We start from the raw sequence: 18,770 nt of genomic DNA, 5'->3' as shown, positions 1-18,770 counted from the left end.
CACTCTTTTTAATGTATAAAAAACATTATTTCCCCACTTTTGGAAAGTGATTATTTTGAAACTACTGCTTTCTCCTGACCTCTCCCCTGTCACAGCCTACTTTCTCCATACTGATTGTGGGAAACAGAACTTCCACTGATGGTTACAAAGCACTGAGATATATTGTAATCCCTCAGGAACCATTCTTGGAGAGGACCATTACTAATCAGGAGGAGGAAATGCAACTGCCAGCCATAAATGTCATCCCTAACAGAAGAGGAATCTTTCTGGCTGTTGCGTTCCAGACCTTCTGCTTCGAGGTCATCACCCAAATGAACTGCCTAAAAATTATCATGTTTTCCCAGCAGCATTGGGCCTCTTTCTCCTGAGCTCTAACTAACCCTTATTTTGGGAGCTGAAATGTGATTTGGATGGTACATTCAAAAGTTCAGGTGTATGGGTCATGGTGCAACTCACAGTGGCCATGGGTCTGTGCAAGTGTAGGTCTTATTCTTCAGTAATCCCGAAAAGGAAAGAAAGACTATTTTTCTTGCATCCTGGTTCTGTCCTCAAATAAGAACACCAGAGGAGACCACTGAAAGCATCAAGCCATCCCATGTCATCTCTGCAACTGAAACAGTGATGGAAGGCATTATTTAGCAGCAATGCTGGAAAGCACATGTAAGAGGTGTGTTTAATAGTCAGATACTGAAGAGATCCAGGGGCACTTTGAAAAAGTCGAAAATTCTGTACTTAGATATTTTGTGGTATTCATGTGAACCCAGAAAACTCATCTGTCTTTGCTAAATATTGTATGGCACATGATCTAGAAAGTTTGAATGACAAATTGATGGCATCAATATTAGCAGTCTTTTAAAAAATGTTTCTGGGAAAGAAAAGGGATTAATCAACCATCATTTTGAATACTCTTAAATTTTGACTTTGTCTAGTACAGTTGTTCCAGAGCAATTATTTTAAATAATTGCCCCTGTTTTAAATCAGCTGAGCTAAAGTAAACTCATATTTGAGACAGAAAGGATGGGCAATATAATTGTATCTTTTTACATCAGGCATCACTATCTAGCTAGTGTTTGGTCTCTTATTATCTTAAAATTGGCATTTTTTGTATCATTGTACAAAGGAAATGCTCATAGTATGATTATGATATTGAAAATTATATATGCTGACAGCTTTGTGGAAGTTATACATTTCAATGTATGATATAAATGTTCTGGCATTCGTGACTTCTCAGGCAAAAGTTTATTCATAATAAAGAGGATGTGAAAGAGCATGGTAGCAATTTTTAAGCGTCTATTGTGTGAAAATTCTCACTGCAGAGAAAATTACAGTTATTCCCAAAAAAAGGTGTTCACATACAAGGTTATTAAGAACAAGCTGGTGCTGTGTAAATTTATACAAAGACTTGCCATTTAGTCAATACTTGAACCATCACTGTGCACACCAAACCTATGCCAGTTGCTGCATTATCAGCATCTTGAGCAATTAAGCAATCACTTTGTCACTTCTTGAGCTTAAAAAACTCTCCATAAGATGATTATCATTATGTTGTAGATAAACCACATTTTTATCCCTATTATGAAAAGGAATACTACGTAAGTATAAAGTTGTGCTAGAATAAATGCATGTTATTCCAGCACGGTGTATCTGGTTTTTTTGGGTTGCACTGGTATAATAAAATTAATACAATTAAATCAATTAATTGGCAATTTGACTGACAAGGGTTTTTTTGACACGTTAGGTATAATAAGACCTGAATCGTGGTTAGGTTTCTATGTAATACTGGGGTGGGGAAAAATTAAAAATCAGAGATAGTGAAAAGCGAAAGCTGCTTGCAGACTTTATAATAAAGACAATAAGATTGGTGACAGTGAGCACTGCCCCTCCAGCCTATGTTTGCTCAGCCTCGGGAGTAGCCCACTGAGTACTCATGCTCCTCTTACTAGTGTGTGGAGGCAGGAGAGTGAAAGTCTGCTTTAGAAAGGGCCAGAACAGAGAGGGACTACACCTAGAATGCTTCATAACATCAGAGAGCCTAAAAGCTGTTTTAAAAGAGTTTTCACTTCCTTGCATGTACAAGTCTGATGCAAACATATTGTATATTTTTTAGGGAACTGTAGCACTTATGAGAGTTGATTCATCAACACATCCTTCAGATTTCACACAGAGTGGCCCTGACATCATCAGGGATATGCTGTCATGAACCTTGAGTAACGTGGTGGTAATTAAGTCCAGGAGTCTTTCTAGGGTCATAATTTGACTGTATGCTCATGCAAATTTGGCTCCAAATTCATAAGACAGAGGATTGTACACAGAATTCTTGCAGGTTACAGCACAGCAGCAGTAGCTGCGTGTGTAAAATCAATAAAAATCTGATCACAATGGTTTCTTTTTTATATTTGTCCTCTGTGAACTGGAATGAAATTATCAAACCACTTACTTTCAGGTACTTGGTAATTATCAAGTAATCATTTCAGTAACTGCTCACTTGTCATTCACCACCCTAGTTTGGGCCCAGCCTTTATCCTTTCAGATTTTGTAGTAAGCTTTAAAGTTGTTCAGCTCTATAGTTTCTTTAAATCCTCTGCTTTATCGCAGAAAACTCTTATAGTAGAAGTTTTCCCTACTTTTTCCGTTTAGCCCCTCCCTCCCTGAGGTAATCCAAGATGTGAATGATCACTGGTAGGAATGAAGGAACATGGTCAACATTCACTAAATATTTCTGGTCCTTTTGTTGGGATTTGATGGCACACATGACAGTCTTTTAGACTGAAGAAAATTTCTTTTGGATAGGTCAGATTGTTAATAAATAATGCTGATGCTTAATTCTATCATCCCTCATACAGAAGAGGTTTGCTAAAAACTACCTGTGAATGCTAAATTGAAGGTATCCCAGGTCATTGCTTCAGACACTGGAAAGGTGTTCACACCCTTTGTCTGGACTTGAGGAACCAGTGGAAGTTTTCAACCCAACAAATGGTGAAAGAATGGCTTCTCCAGGGCAAATTGTTCAAAGTGGCAAAGCCAGATGGATTTTACTTAGAACTGTCTATAGAGGAAGCAGAGGGAGACAAGGCTCACTAGCATCTGTAAATTTGGATCTCCAGGGTTAAAGAAACTCGAGTGAAGCTGCCCTTATCAACTATTTAAATTTGGGGGTGAATCTTTCCCTATCTGCTCCCATCAGGTTGGGTACACCCTTGCCAAGGAGGTATTTATTAGGGCAAAGCCAGTTTCCTGAGGAGGTATGTATTGCTGAGGCTCCTTTAAACAGAAAAAATCTCTGCTGGTTACAGGGGTGAACACATAGACACCTCAATTAGCAAGCCAAGCTCCCTTGGGGCTATAGGAGAGAAAAAAATCCCACTCTCAGTGCTATCTGTTCATGTCTGCCCCTTGATTTTGTCATGTGCCTTGATCCCTCTTAATCTGCTCCCTCATTCCTTTCCTGCTATTTGTCATCTTCCTGGTTGTGTTTTTTCTCCTCCTCTTTATGTATTCCTTCATTCTCCTTCCTGTTTTCTTTTCCTTCTTGTCTTTATGTCTGAGATTTGTCTTTCTACCTGGTCTTCTGTATTACTAATTCTGCTTGCTCCATCCTTCAGATTCCTTTTCTGTCATGTCTCACCCTTCTCTTGCTTTATTTTCACTTACACTGATGTTCTCCCTTTTTGAAGTCGTTTTAAAGTGTTAAAATTTGACAGGAGGTTGGCTTTCCTATTTTTTGTGTCATGCAGGTGGCAGGCTTCCCACGGAATTAGTGCCAAAGGAAGAGCAGCAGCCCAAAGGAGATTTCACAGTTTACAGCAATATTTAAAGCATTCTGAATCCATTAGAGAATATGGCTGAAAGTCACATAGCTTCTTAGTCCTACATAGCATTTTTTAAAGGCTGTCAGAGAAAAAAATGAACTACTGGAACTAAAGCCTCTAAACCAGTTCCATGCTTAGTTCAGCACTCCAACATTGTTTCAAGATAACACACAAACACCTACTGCAATGGATGGATTCACAAGTGCCATAAGCTGCCTTTGGATCAAATGTGCTGTTCAATCTTTCTCACTGTAAATCTCTTTTATGAATTCCTACAGATTTACTCTGAGATCAGAATTTGACTTACAGGCATTATCTTTGACTAATAATGGGAAAAGGGTGAATGTGTCTGCATTGTGGGATCAGTAGGAAGAAAAGATATTGCAGATGTACTGACTTTTTCAGATGCAATAGAAGTAATGAAAGAATAAACCAACCTTCTGTCAGAAAAAAACCACACAAAGATGATTAGTCCTTAAGAAGAATACCTTTTCTGTGTGTAGTAAAAAGCATATTTCACTGCTTATAATTATATATACATACATACAAACACAGAGACATGGGTACTTAAACATTCCAAAGAATTGCAAATTGTTCTTGAAAGGTATTCCATATCAGCTCACTACATTTTCATTATGAAATATTCTGAGGTAAGAGATCTCCATGAGAAACCTCATGAGTCCCTTTTTTCCCAATTTCCATATTATTCTAGACAAGGAAGATAATGATGAATGTCATAGAAGTACAGCATGCAGGAGTGCTGGTAAGAGACCTCACTTTTCTTTTTTGGCTTGGAATTATTTGCTTGGTCTCAGTTTGCCAAAGCTTATCCCCTTCATGACATAATCTGTATCAGTATCTTCTGCCTCCAGCTCCAGTGTTACATTTCCATTTTTTGTTGGTTTTTTCCTCCAATTTTTAATTAAATTGAATACAAAATACAGAATCAAAAACAAAAAAAGGAAGAAAAAAAAAAAGAACAGGGATCAGATCCAGCCAATAGAAGATGTCTATGTGGCCTTCAAAATTAAGGCCAGGTGGAGAAGCCTCTTCCCTGAGGAGAAGACAATTTCCTTGCCACTGTGCTAAGGTTATTGCAATGCCAATATCCCTAAATAACCATGCACTGCATCTTACCACTCTTTTGTCCCTCTTCCTATCCTTTTGCCTCTCTTCTCATCCTTTTGCTTGGACTTGTACTGTTGCCAGGTTCAGGGCTGGACTGTGTAGACTCAATACTGCATAAAAGTGTTTTACAGAGCTTCGTTTTCAAAACAAATTTGAAATACTAATTTCAAAATTAGTATATTAGTAGAGAAAGAAAGAAAAATTACATTCTTTAATGAATGTGGAGTGTACCCTCAGGCTTTTCCCGTAGGTTTAGAGCACTGTTTACAGTGAGCCTACTGCACTGACAGGTGATCTAGGGCTGGAAGAAGCAGAAATCTCCCAGAGAAACCTGCCAGTTGACACAGATCAGTGCTGATTCCTCCTGTTAGGTAACTGCTCAAGTAGAAGATTGTCCAAATTGTTCAGAATTCAAGAAAAACATATCAAAATAAAAGACTATTGAACCTTGCAGTGATGCTATTTTTAAGATGACTCAAACATTTAAAAATGGAAAAAATATTGCAATTATCAAGATGATAATCACAGATCACCGCCACTCAAGTTGAACACTGAGATGAGATGACTTCTTCACAAACCCCTACTCCACAGGTTTTGATGAGGGCTGTCAAGCCAGCAAATAACTGTGAGGCTGCATGGCTAATGATGCAAAGGGACATCATTTATGCAAAAGCTCTGCACCCAAACTGCTGCTCTCTGGCTATGATTAAAAAAAAAAAAAAAAGACACATAATTACACAAAATGGAGTTTGAAAAATGACAAATTTTGTTACAAGTTGAATATGAGTCAACAGTGTGCCCTGGCAGCCAGGAGGACCAACAATGTTCTCAGATGCAGCACCACCAGTCAGGACAAAGGAGGGGATTATCCCACTCTGGTCTGCACTGGGGAGGCCTCACCTTGAGTTCTGGGGGCAGTTTTGGGTGCCACAATGTAAGAAAAATATAAAGCTATCTGAGAGTGTCCAAAGAAGGGCAACAAAGATGGCGAAGGGCCTTGAGGGGAAGCCTTTTGTGGAGTGGCTGAGGTTACTTGGTCTGTTCAGCCTGGAGAAGAGGAGACTGAGGGGAGACCTCATTGCAGTTACAACTTCCTCCTGAGAGGAAGAGGAGGGGCAGGCACTGATCTCTTCACTCTCATGAACAGTGACAGAACCCAAGGGAATGGCTGGAAGCTGAGTCAGAGGAGGTTTACATTGGATATCAGGAAAAGGTTCTTCACCCAGAGGGTGGTCGTGCACTGGAACAGGCTCCCCAGGGAAGTGGTCACAGCACCAGCCTGACAAAGTGCAAGAAGTGTTTGGGCAACATTCTCAGACATCTGCTGTGATTCTTGGAGTGTCCTGTGCTGGGCCAGGAGTTGGATTCAATCATCCTGATGGGTCCCTTACAAACCCTCATATTCGATGATTAATTCTGTGTCAGAGTTATCATCTTCTGTAGCTGTTGCACACATTTGACTAACCCTCAGAATGCTCTCTTACAGCCCTACACAGAAATCTTCAAAGAAACCCTGAGATCAAGGCAGTATTAGCACAAGCTTTAAGTCAGCTTTGAGTGACAGTTTCTGATTTATATTTTCAAACATACCAACCAGATCTCTGTCTCAGTTTGTTCATTACCACTTGCAAAATAAATAAGGGCATGCATTGCCTTAATGTACCTCTTCCAGAATAAAGTCTTCATACATAATCTATTAAATTATATATTTTGGAGAAGAACTGCTCTTTCCTGAAGACTGGATTTATGAAAAGACTATGTAGGATCTTCTATTTTTAATTAATTGCAAATTCTATAGAATTCCAGACAATTCTAATGTCCAAATTTGTTCTCACCAAATCTATATAGCAACTACCATTTTCATATAAGCCTTGATAAATATTGCTAAGAATAAGAAGTTGAATGTCCTTTTTATCATATCAGTAGAATATATAGTAAAGGCATTTCCCTTATCCTTGAGAAAGTGCTTAAGCAGATAAAGTAATTAATAATGTGAGATACTAGCTCATCTATTAACAACAGAATATTTGTTAGCTGCACATGTAAGAAGATTTTAAACAAGTTCAAGCATTTTAGATGTACTGGAATTGTTTGAAAGAAAAAAAATCCTATAATTGGATTCATTTGTTGTAAAAAAGCTATTGCACAGTTAAGAAGAGAGACATATCTGAAACTCTTCAGCCATGTCTCTCATTAATGTGCAGTAGAACACAGTAGATACTGTGCTTGGGTTAACCATCACACCTTTATGTGAGCCATTCAAACTGTAGGTAACTCCAGGTAAGAATGTCCCTGTGTAACTAGAAAATAACTAACGGTATAGCAGACATAGGAAAGAAGCAGTTCCACGAGAAAGTGTCAGGAAAAAATGGATTGACTTTGTCTTCATTTGGTAACTTTGGGAGGTCAAATACAAGAGAAGTTGTGAAGCTTCAAAGTCTAAAAATTGTGTGTATTCTAAGACCTGTTTGTTCTGTCTTCTTAGGAGTCCGCCTGGGATACAAGCCAGAATAGCACTGCAACAGCACCTGACAGATAAAATTAAAGCATGAATCATAATCTCTCTGGTCTGCCAAACTGAGCTTTATTCAAGTTGTAGCTTTAAGATGGATAGCAGTTTGATGGCATGTCCTGAAGCTAACTATCCCTTAATTTCAAATAGTGTTGTGAGAAGGTTGTTTATTGGCACTGGGGTACAAATGTGGGTTTATGTGATGAGAATTGAGTGAAGGGTGTTCAAATCATAATGGTTTCTGCTGTGTAAATTTAAATGAAATATCAGCTGCATATTTGCCAGGATGAGATATCATTCTGACAGAGCAGAGAACTTAAGTATATTGAGTGAGCTCTTTGGATTAGTCTTAAAGAATAAAGAGCACTGTAACACTAAGGCAGAGAAAATGTGGAATGCTTCAAAAACAAGCATTCAAAATAGCATTGATAATAAATTATTTAAATATTTAAATAGAATTTGGAATGTGGGATTCTTGATGTTTGGAGACTTTTTCTTTGGTATGAGGAAGAAGAACAGCAGACTCGACATGGAAGAAAGCCCATTATAAGACAGAAGGGCATTATTTTCATTAATGCTAACATTGCTGATAAGCCAGTCTTCCAAACCAAATCTACATAATCTATAATCTTTGAAGCTATAGAATTGGTAGGGTTCCACAGTAAGTATGATCCTTACAATTTTTATTTTAGACACTGTAGTAATCAAAGGGTGATATAGCTTCAAAGATTAGTATGACATAGGCTGAAGTTCAATTTAGCATGCTGGTAATGGACAAAGCACTGGGATTTTTCAGTTGGCTTGACTGGGACAAGGGATGGACATACAGAAATCTTCAATCATCAGATTACCTTGATATGCATGACTGAATATAGGCTTAGTTAAAATAAACAGTTTCTAATTGCCAACAAACTGCCTGCTTTATTAAGACCAATAAAAAAGACAAATGCAATCTAAGAGGTTTGTAGATTTGTATATCTTAACAATTTTGTAATCCATTGATCAAAGGATAGCATAGAAACAAAACAGACTATCCAGTTTACAATTCAAAGCATTCTTACATTTGAGATATCAACTCACAAAAAATAAAATATCTAGCAGACTGCAGTGCAAGAATATGCATTTACTTGTAAATCGGTAGTGTTCATTGAGGACCTCATATTCAGTTCATTGGTTGCAGATACTACCAAATCTGGGAAGATCTGGAGCCTGATTTTGATAATAGTAGCCATTGGTAGCGGCAGCTAGTATCTTTTCCAGGATTACTTTCAGTTAAATTAGTGATACACATTCTTAATATTAAGTCTCCCCTCTTAATTCTTGCCTCCAATTTAACATTGATTTTTGTCTGAGAATTTTACATGTGAATATTTAACTAGAAAGCCTGTGAGGAAACCCAGTAAGACACAATCAAGGTATATCTTACAAAACCTGAAGATATAAATGCAGAATCTAGGCTCAGCTGTAAAACACTTGAAGTTTTGAGCCAGATTCATCACTGGGCACCGGCTGCTTTGTGCTGCTACATATCAAGGCAAAGGGCCTTGAGAAGTTAGGCCAGGTCTACTGATCAGCTGCTTTGCATTACTAGGTGAACTAACACCAGTCAAAGAGACTGATCATCAATTGACCATCAGGCAGGCACAGACATCCTTACAAGAGTGGCACTGGGGACCAGGTAGTAATCATGTGTGTTGTCAGGGAGAGCTATTAACAGATGAGGCCAGTGTCCCCAGTTGCTTTTGCCCAACTGAGCTGATCATGCAAATCAGTGAGTGAGGAAGCATAACACTGACTGTTATCTCCAGGTGTAGGTGTATAGATACATCTATATAGAGATGCATATATACACTAAGGTATAGATCTGCACCGGCTTATTGCTTATAGCAGCTTCCATAGCAGTTGTTAATACCACATCATCAATGTATGTCCTCCATATGAAGCCTACATGTGACATTTCAGGAGATTTAACACTAAGGAAAGTTTGAATGCTCCTATGTTTTCACACAATTGAACAAAATAATGAACAAAAAAGTTGCATCCTCTGCATGCACCAGAAAGGATGTGGCAACCCAGACAGAGGTCCACAAAAACATGCAGCCAGGTCTTAGGCTGCAGATGTTGTCTACCTAAACTTTTAGTAAAGCATTTGACACCATTTCCCACTGCATTCTACTGGAAAAACTGGCTTCCCATGGTGTGGATAGGGGCTGGGTAAAAAAACTGGCTGGATGGCTGGGCCTACTGGAGTCACCAGTGGGGTTCTCCAGGGCTCAGTTCTGGCCAGTCCTGTTTATTATCTTCATTGATGATCTGGACAAGGGGATCAAATGCATTCTCAGTCAGTTTGCAGACGACACCAAGCTTGGTGGGAGTGTTGATCTATTGGAGGGTAAGAAGGCCCTGCTAAGGGATCAGGACAGGCTGGATCAACAGACCAAGGCCAGCTGGATAAGACTCAACAAGCCAAAGTGCTTGGTCCTGCACTTGGATCACAACAACCTCATGCAGTGCTGCAAGCTGAGGGAAGAGTGGGTGGAAAGCTGCTCATAGGAAAAGGACCTGGGAGTGCTGGTCAACTACCAGCTGAACAAGCCAGTGTGTGCCCAGGTGGCCAAGAAGGCCAATGGCACCCGGCCTGTATCAGGAATAGTGTGGCCAGCAGGACCAGGGCAGTGATTGTCCCCTTGTACCCAGCACTAGTGAAGTCATACCTTGAGCACTGTGTCCAGTTCTGGGCCCCTCACTAGAACAAGGACGTTGAAGGGCTGAAGCATGCCCATGGAGCTGGTGAAAAATCTGGAACTCAGCTCAAATGAAGAGCATCTGTGAGTGTTTATCCTGGAGAAAAGGAGGCTCAAGGGAAACCTTATGGCTCTCTACAGCTACCTGAAAGGAGGCTGTGGTGATACAGAGGGGCTCAGCCTCCTCTCCCCTGTAATGGGGAAGGCTTAGAATAGATATTTGGAGAAATTTCTTCATAGAAATGGTTGTCAAGCCTGCTCAGGAAAGTGGTAGCATCAGCATCCTAAAAGTTTTCAAAAAACCCATGTGGATACAGGTCTTGAAGACATGGGTTGGTGGTCAATTTGTTTTGATGCTAGTGATAGTTGGACTTGATGATCTTGGATGTCTTTTCCAACCTTAATGGTTGTATGATTCTAGCAGAGATGTGGGATAAAAGACTGGCAAATGACAAATTTCTGAAGTAACTGGTTTAGGTTTTTTGCTTTCTATATTAAGTTAAAAATCAGTTAAAACATTTTGCCAGCAAATTTTCAGGAACAGTGCTGTACTTGAAGGACAGGTGATGCAGTCTATGACACATCCTTGGTGATGCATCCTACAATCCATACAAAAGGATCTTGAACTTTGATATGTACAAAGCAAAGAAGTTTTGAATCATTCTCTCAGATCTCTACATGAAGACACATACTAGAATCACACCAGTACTCTATGTTCCTTATAGTACATTGAAAGTCTGGAACTGGGAGGGAAAAAAAATCACCTGTGGTGATGATTTTACAGATTATATAAGCTTTCTCTGATGTTCAAAAGTTGTAAGAAAGGGTTGTCATAGTAGGCATAGTTAGGATGATCTCTAACAGCATGCTGCCATTTCAGTATGAAGTCCTCAGTAAAGAGCTTGGAAGAATTATTTCTGGCCAGTTGAATCACAGTGTCTTAGATGTACTGATGAATGGTGCTGCTACACAAAATCTCTGAATTCAGAAGCAACCCTAAAATGTCTGTTTTCAGTGTTATCAAAGATGGGAAGTATTGTAAAGCTAATGTTATCCATATAAAGGTGAACAGCAGGAACATCAGTGATCATATGAGCATGTCACAGCTGTACCTGGACAGTGGGAAAGCCAGGGAATTAAAAGCAAGAGACACAATACATTCTATAAGATGATCTGGGTGAAACTTTACTTTTACTGTGTGGTATGTTTCATTTTTAATTAGCAAAGAAGAAGATTCAGAAAGAGCCAGAGCCTACAGCTCCAGGGACATTTGGTCTGGAAAAGGCATGCCAAGGAGAACACAGCATTACAGCAATATTCCTTCTTCCTGAAGGAATCATTCTTTCTTGGGCCACCCATGGAACTTGGAACCTTCATCCTAAACTCCAAGATTTAACGTAAACAATTAGGTTTAGGGTTGGGGTTCAGGCAACCAGCAGGCAAACAGCTCCACAGACACTGGAGCTTGAAAAGAGATACCATCATACCAGGACACTGCACCTACACTGCACCTTCCACATTTTCTAATCTGGGCCATTCATAGCACCTGGTACATTGACCTCAACCCCAAGCTGCCTTTAGGGTAAAAGGGTAAGGTTAGGGTTCAGAGAACCACAAAGAAAACAGTCCCAGGGATTCTGGGTCTGAAACAGGCGAGGCAAGGAGAACACGAACTGCACTAACGTTGCTCTCTCCGTATCTTTCTGGTCTGGGCCAGCCATGGCACCTGAGACCTCAGTCTCAACAAAAAGCCGCAATTAGAGGTAGGATAAAGGTTCAGAGAACCCCAAAGCCTACAGGGACACCGAGGCTTGAAAAGGCATGCCAAAGAGAGCACAGAACAGCACAAACATTGACACTTCCTACACGTTCCTTAACTCAGTCATCCATGGAACGTGGGGTCTCAGCCTATACCAAAACCTATTGTTAGGGTCAAGGGGATAGGGTCTGGGTTCAGAGACACTCAATGTTTATGGCTCTATGGACACTGGGGCTGTAAAAGGCATAGCAAGGGGAGCACAGCAATGCACTAACATTGGTCTCTCCACATCTTTCTTATGTCGGCCCCCCATGGTGCTGGGACCTCAGTTTCAACCCCAAGTCTCCCTTAGGTTTAGAGTTATAGGTTCATGTCCCCTCCAGGGACAGTGGGAGTGGAAAAAGCATATCAAGGAGAGCCCAGCACTGTGCCAACACTGCTTACTTCACACGTTTGTAATCTCAGCCTCCTATAGTACTGGAGACTTCCATTTCAGACCTCATATACATTCAGGGATTACATGAGTCTTCCATAATCCAAGATATTTTATGTACAAAGTATATCAGTTTAGCTTTTTATTTTCTTGGGGAAAAAGTACCAGCTTCTAAGTTCCTTTAGTAGATACTTACTTTAAAAAAAAAAATACTATACAGAAGGTAGCAACTGCATCTTTTTTCCTGTTGCACATGAAATATTTTATACAGACAAATGTGATTACAGAGTCATTCTTTGTGTTTAAAATTAAATAGAGGTGTAAGAATCAGAGCAGCTATAAAAGTAGTAACACATTAAGTTGTTTGAATTTTTTGTAGCTGTCCTCGCAACACATAAATTCTCAGAATCATCCAGCCTGGTTTGACACTCACCTAGGAGCTGATCACTGGACCTTAGTCTGCTATATTCCCCCAGTGAGCCAGCTGAGAGCCCTTCTTTTGGTAGCTGACAGGGTCAAATTTACTGCCTGAATTGATTCACAGACTGTATTTCAAGATAGCATTATGTGTTTACACTGAAATAAACAGTGGGCACAACTTCAGTCTTCTTTAAACTTGCTTTGAGGTTGTTTACATGTGTTCCTAACTCAACCCTGGAGTTCTCTGAGTTCTTGTCTGCCTGCCACTGTAAATCTTCAGTGACTGCTTAAATCCAAGCACTCACTCTGGATTTTGAAGAGATTTAAATGGATGCAGACTTGTCAGTTTTATCTTCTTTGGGTTTCCTTTTCCACCTGAAATAAAAGTGAGCAGATGGAATCTCAAGTCTTCTGGGAATAACCGCAGGGAAGTTGTTTTCTGTGGGTGTGCAAAAACAAGCTAGAGGATAATTTGGAATTTATTGCTGCTGAGTCTGGAATAACTGTGCCACTTCTGAGAAGCCTGAGGAGTCATGGGGAAAGCACATATTAACATGAAAACTTTGCTAGAAAAAAGAGCCACATCAAACTGGTCAGTTTCCACAAAAATTGCTGATGTGGAAATAACAGACAAATTGGGGTTTTTTTTGGTTATGTTAAACGATGTATAGACTAAGTCGTATCAAAACCCTCCAAATTTACACCTTCTCTGTTTAGAAACCTGTGTTAATGGATATGAATACATACGTTAAGAGTGACTTGTTTATTGACAGCCAAAGTATTTTGACATAATTATACATTCCGCAGTCTTCCTTAATGGATAGTGTTACATTTGGAGTCTATCTATGCTAGAAATCACTCGCTGTATTAATAGATGCCAGCTGTGAGATAAGCCTCTGACAGCTTCTTAAAAATACTGTTATTCATTCACACTGACTTCATGTGTAGCTAATCATTGCACTTGTTGCCGAAAGCTAAAAAGAAAATCACCACTTCACTCTACTATTGTAAATATTTAACTGATGAAGTATAAAATATTCTCTGGCTTCGTTTTGTTCTCTGCCAAATGAAATAATATTTTCAAATAATCATTCTTTCCTGTTACAGTTGTTGGATGAAGAAGTTATGATAGAGTGTCTTACCAGCTCTGCAGCTTCACAGAAAATTTCTCATAGACTATTTTTATGTGCAAAATCACACGAAGAAAAATTTTAATGCAAGTACTTCTGAAGAGCAGACAGTAACTAATCGTGCCGTTTCACAAGCCCTTTTTGCAAGCTAATTGTAGGCTGCTGCCCAAGGGAGTATTCCCTTTCCCTGCCCAGTGGTCTGTTCCTGTCTCCCTCATGCATTGGCTGCCTTAGGGACAGGGCAGGGCAAGGGGAGCTGGATCACCTTGCCAGGCTGACTGTAAACCCTCTGCTGGGTTTGCTGCAGAGTTCATTTTCTCTGCTCTGATCTGTGAGCTAGTCCAGCTCAGCCCACAGCTGTTTGATTGGAAACAGCAGGAGCTTGCAACCAGAGGCAGGGAGGAGAGAGCTGGCCTGTTTTTTCTAGGCTTCATTGCACGCAAGTCAGCAACAAAAATATAGGTGACCTCAGCAAAAGGATAGCATTGGAGGCTGCACTGAAAATCAGTCAAAAAACCCAAATTGTTCCAACAACAAAATCATCTGACCTATGATCAAAAGACAGAAAAGTCTCCAAACAGGCAACTTACTGGGAAGTGAAAAGCTCTTTGTAGTTTATCACTTATTTAATAGCAGAGACATAAGTGGTACTTCACAGGGACATGACTTGATTCCTGGCACTCACAACCTAAGCTCTCAGCCTTTACACTACAAGACAGAGGCACAGAGACCAGCTGACATCACGGGGTTGCAGTCCTAAAGGATCAGATGCTGTATTAAATAATTAAACATAATAATGGGAGAACTGACCCAGACAGGGAGTAGACACATCCACATTAACTTACAAGAATAAAACTGTACTATCTCACAGCTTGCTAATGCTAGAAGCTAAGGCCCTGCTTTTGCAGGGTTTTCTTTTTGGCTGGGTGGTTCCACCTTTTCCCATTTTTTTCACTGTCTGATCCATGCATGAGCCAGGTCAGCTCATGAAGTAGTTTTCGACCAGTTCAGCCAGCAGATCCCAAAAATTTTGGGACCATGTGAGCAGTTAGAAGAACCAGAGAGACTGACAGAGTGGAAACCATGCTTCTGTGAACAACTAAGCATCCTATTGTCTCAGCTATAATGGGAACCCTCCCCAAAGTCCCTCAAAGCACAAATTATTTGCATTCAATTGATTAAGCATTAGTGACAGCTATAACCAGCTACAGCTGGTTATTTTTTACTTTAAAAAAAATTTAAATCACAGGATAATTCAAGTTAGAAGGATTTCAAGAGGTCTCTGGTCCAATCTCCTGATCAAAGCAGAGAATTCAGACTGGTTTGTTTAGGTTTTTGTTTTCTTGCCCTCAAAAATCATTATCTTTATTTGAGAAGATGCACAATTTATATAAAGTTTGTTGTATTTTCTAGGGAAAGGCCTTTTCTCTGTCACAAGAGCATCTAATATAGCTTTAGGGAGAGAACAAAATGTCCACTGTCCTTCTGTCTGGGCCGCTAAGGTGTTGACAGAAGAGCACTCTGAAAATGCCTCTCTGCAAACAGCGCACTGGCACAATTTTATCCTCCTCTGTCAGGAGGAATCAGTTCATGGGAAGCATTTCTCAGGGTCTGATAAGAGAGTTATGAACCTCCTGGGAAGCCTTACTTTCCTCTAACCATTTCAACCTGAATGAAGCAGGTGAATGAGGCCTCCTGCTCACCCTGTCTAACCTGGAACGATTTAATTCCAACCTTGGAGGTGGACAGCAGGCTCAGCCAGTGGGTACCAGGGAGCAGGAACATTTCCTGGGGAAGGGGTGGGTAACTATGAACTGCAGGGAGAATAATTCCTCACCCCAGCACAGCTGGAACTGGAAAAGTACACCTGTCCATTATGTGGGACACACATATATGGTTGTACCTTCTTTAAAATGTTTGTTTTTATTTTTTGGGGTTTTTTAAAAAAAGAAGCAAGAAATCTACTCAGAAAGTCTGTTACGTGGGTAGCAAAGTCAGCCACCCAAAAATCATGAGATGCCAGGTGACTACACGACCTTTACTCAGTCCCCTGTGCAAAGTGCATTATGCAGGATCAGCACGTATTGCTCCTCCACGGGATCTCCATCTGCTTCAGTGCAGCGTATAGATGAAAAAAGATTAACAAGGGGATCCTAAACTTGCTACTTTCTAACATTCAAAAGCTTCACCTTGGCCCTATATCCTTATTAATATTCCTGTAATGCAGAGGATAACATGCAGTACATGCATGATGTGTGGACATACACGTATACTTTGGAGAAAATTCTTACCTGAAAGAAAAGTAAAAATGTCTTGAAAAAGACAGAAAAAAATTATTAATGGTGAAATTTGACTTTATTAATGATGAAATTGATCTTTCTCTAATTCATGTTATCTCTAGACTTTCAAGGTCATGTTAACAAATTTATATAGAAAACAGTACATCAACTTATCATAGCAAATATAAAACAAACATAACCAAGGACATGACTATGTTAACGGTCACATGGAGAGAAAATCTAGGCAGCTGCCTTCAAATAACCATTATTGTCCCAAAGATGAACTGGTAAGAGAATGGCCTAAGGCCACTAAGAGCCAGACCCTCTGCACTCCAGAAGATGCAACATTGAGAAAGCTGAGATGATGCAAAAAGCTGAGAGGAGAGCTCACATACAGTGACATCTTTTGGTCTAATTTTGCCCTTCTTCCAATTCTCTTAACTCATTCAGGGTTTTTTGTTGCTGTTTTCTTTGTTTGCTTTTAAAATTTTCCTTTGATTTTTTTTCTCTTCTTCCGGAGTCTGAAGTAAATTTCAGAAGGCACCATGTGTATAATATCAGCTGCATTAAAAGTTTTAATTGTTTAAGACTCAGAGCTATTTTCAGATAAAATGTCTTACCCTACTGTGACTCTTGTGAAAGGCCAAGAAATTTCTAGAATGGACTTAAAGATGAGAAATCTCTGCTACATATGGAGTTCAGCAACACTCTTCTCTAGCCTGTCTCTCTACTGTTCTATTTTGCTTTTGTGAATGAGATACAGGGACTTGATATATTGGATTTTCTGTCCCTAATTCCTGTTAAGAAGATGAGGGAATTATAACTACTTGGTAGCAACAGACACTGGACAAAGAAGTACAGTAGGAAGGTGAGCAGGAGGTTTTCCACTGATTTTGTGTGATCAAGATTTATACTACTGTTTTAAAAAAAATACATAATTAATTTCTAAATGTTCCTACAATTAAAGGGCCAAAAGGTGCCTGCATTTAATAAGAAAGACACACGCAAAAGAGAAATACTGTAAAATATGAAAGACCTTCTGACATAAATAAGATGTCTTTAAAAATAATATTTTAATTCAGATCAGGTGTTTGTCAATTAAGAGCATTAACTAGGGACATAGTCATCCTAACCAGCATATGCATTCATGCATAAACATAGCCTGGAGGGGTGGTGATCAATTATTCAGCATGGCATTTTATGCTGCCTCCATAGCACATCATGCACCAGATTGTGATCAGTAGTAAATATCCAAACAGAAGCAACTGAGAAAACAGTATTTTTGGTTGAACCTGAATGAGACTTTAATTTCTTCACTAAAAACTCTCATCATTCACTAGATAATGGAAGATGCATGAGCCTGGTTCCTTCTGCTCTTCTAAAAGAGCTGAGCTGGAGGTTTCCCATTCTCCAAATATTCCATACGCTTTTGCATTCAAACCTTTCAGAATTCTGCCTCTTCCATCAAATTTATTGTCACCTCCTCCTCCCCCAAATCTTTATTGCTGGTCCAGCAGCATATTGATAGAGAGCAGCATATTGATAGAGAACAATTCTCCCTGTGTGTTTTTGCAGTTTTGAAGCTGCCTAAGAGTGCAGTCAAAAATGCTGCTCCAGCTAAAGCTGATGGAAGCAATGACGTCACCCCCACATACCCACCAGTTTCTTCCCCATCCTCCCCACCAATCTCCAGCTCAGATCTCTTGGGCAACCCCAAAGCTAACTACCCCACTAAAAACCTGTTTATTTTCTGTTGGATCAGGGAAGCTGATTCACCCTGAAGTTGCATAATCCCTTGATGTGAGGCAAGAAAAAGAACAGGGACACACATGGGAGCGGGGACATGAAGACAGAAAGGCTGCCATCTTTGGTGGCAACCCACATTTATACAAGATAAAGATCAGCATGAACCATTCCTGGAGAAGAATGTGTTGACCACAATTTTTCTCCTGAAAGAAAATATATTTTTATAAGGTAACATAAGCTCCTTCCTACTCTTTTTGAGTTCTTTAGTTTGCTTTTAATTTCTCAGCTGGAGACAGAGTCTATGCACTTGTGAAATGAAATACATGTGAGAATTCCTTCAAATTAAATGCAAATTTGTTTTGGTGGGATTTTTTTTCATTTTTTCTTAAATTGTCACAAACACATTCCAGCGTGAAACTATGGAGGACTCTTTCTGTACTTATTCTCTCACTGAGTTATTTATACTTCATGTCCTTGCCTTTTAGCACGAGGTAGGCTGTACAGTATTTTTTTTGCAGCAAATAGCTTTTTTTCCCCCTTATGACAGGAAAAGCATACCAGAGATCATTATAAAACAATCAAGATCATTAATCCTACTCCTCTCCTGGGGAACCTGCCTTGTGTTTCTGTTGCTCCAGGGCATTCATCACTCAGAAGTGCATATTCAGCATTTCCCCCTTTTATTTCTTGTTGTCTTGGGTAATATCAGTATGGAGTAGGACACCTGGGTGAAATTGCAGTATGTTTTAATCTTTCTCACTCTCTCTGAGGAGTTTAGGGATAGAAGCAACATTGCTTGGGAGGCAGCAT

The 18,770-nt window shown here is 39.7% G+C and overlaps 1 protein-coding gene across 1 annotated transcript in view; it reads right to left on the bottom strand.

The window, feature by feature from the left end:
• Positions 1 to 11,914, bottom strand: part of YAF2 (YY1 associated factor 2) — a 37,977-nt gene extending 26,063 nt beyond the window's left edge. Inside the window, exons 1-3 of the mRNA XM_031055621.1 lie at positions 11,877 to 11,914; positions 10,164 to 10,290; positions 9,704 to 9,831 (exon numbers count right to left, since the gene is read on the bottom strand). Coding sequence (XP_030911481.1) covers positions 9,704 to 9,831; positions 10,164 to 10,290; positions 11,877 to 11,914 — 293 coding nt within the window. The remainder of the gene's footprint in view (positions 1 to 9,703; positions 9,832 to 10,163; positions 10,291 to 11,876) is intronic.
• Between the last annotated feature and the right edge of the window lie 6,856 nt (positions 11,915 to 18,770).

The sequence above is a fragment of the Geospiza fortis genome, unplaced genomic scaffold, assembly GCF_000277835.1.
Source record: "Geospiza fortis unplaced genomic scaffold, GeoFor_1.0 scaffold166, whole genome shotgun sequence".
Classification (NCBI taxonomy): Eukaryota; Metazoa; Chordata; class Aves; order Passeriformes; family Thraupidae; genus Geospiza; species Geospiza fortis.
This window is presented reverse-complemented; position numbering and strand designations above follow the sequence as displayed.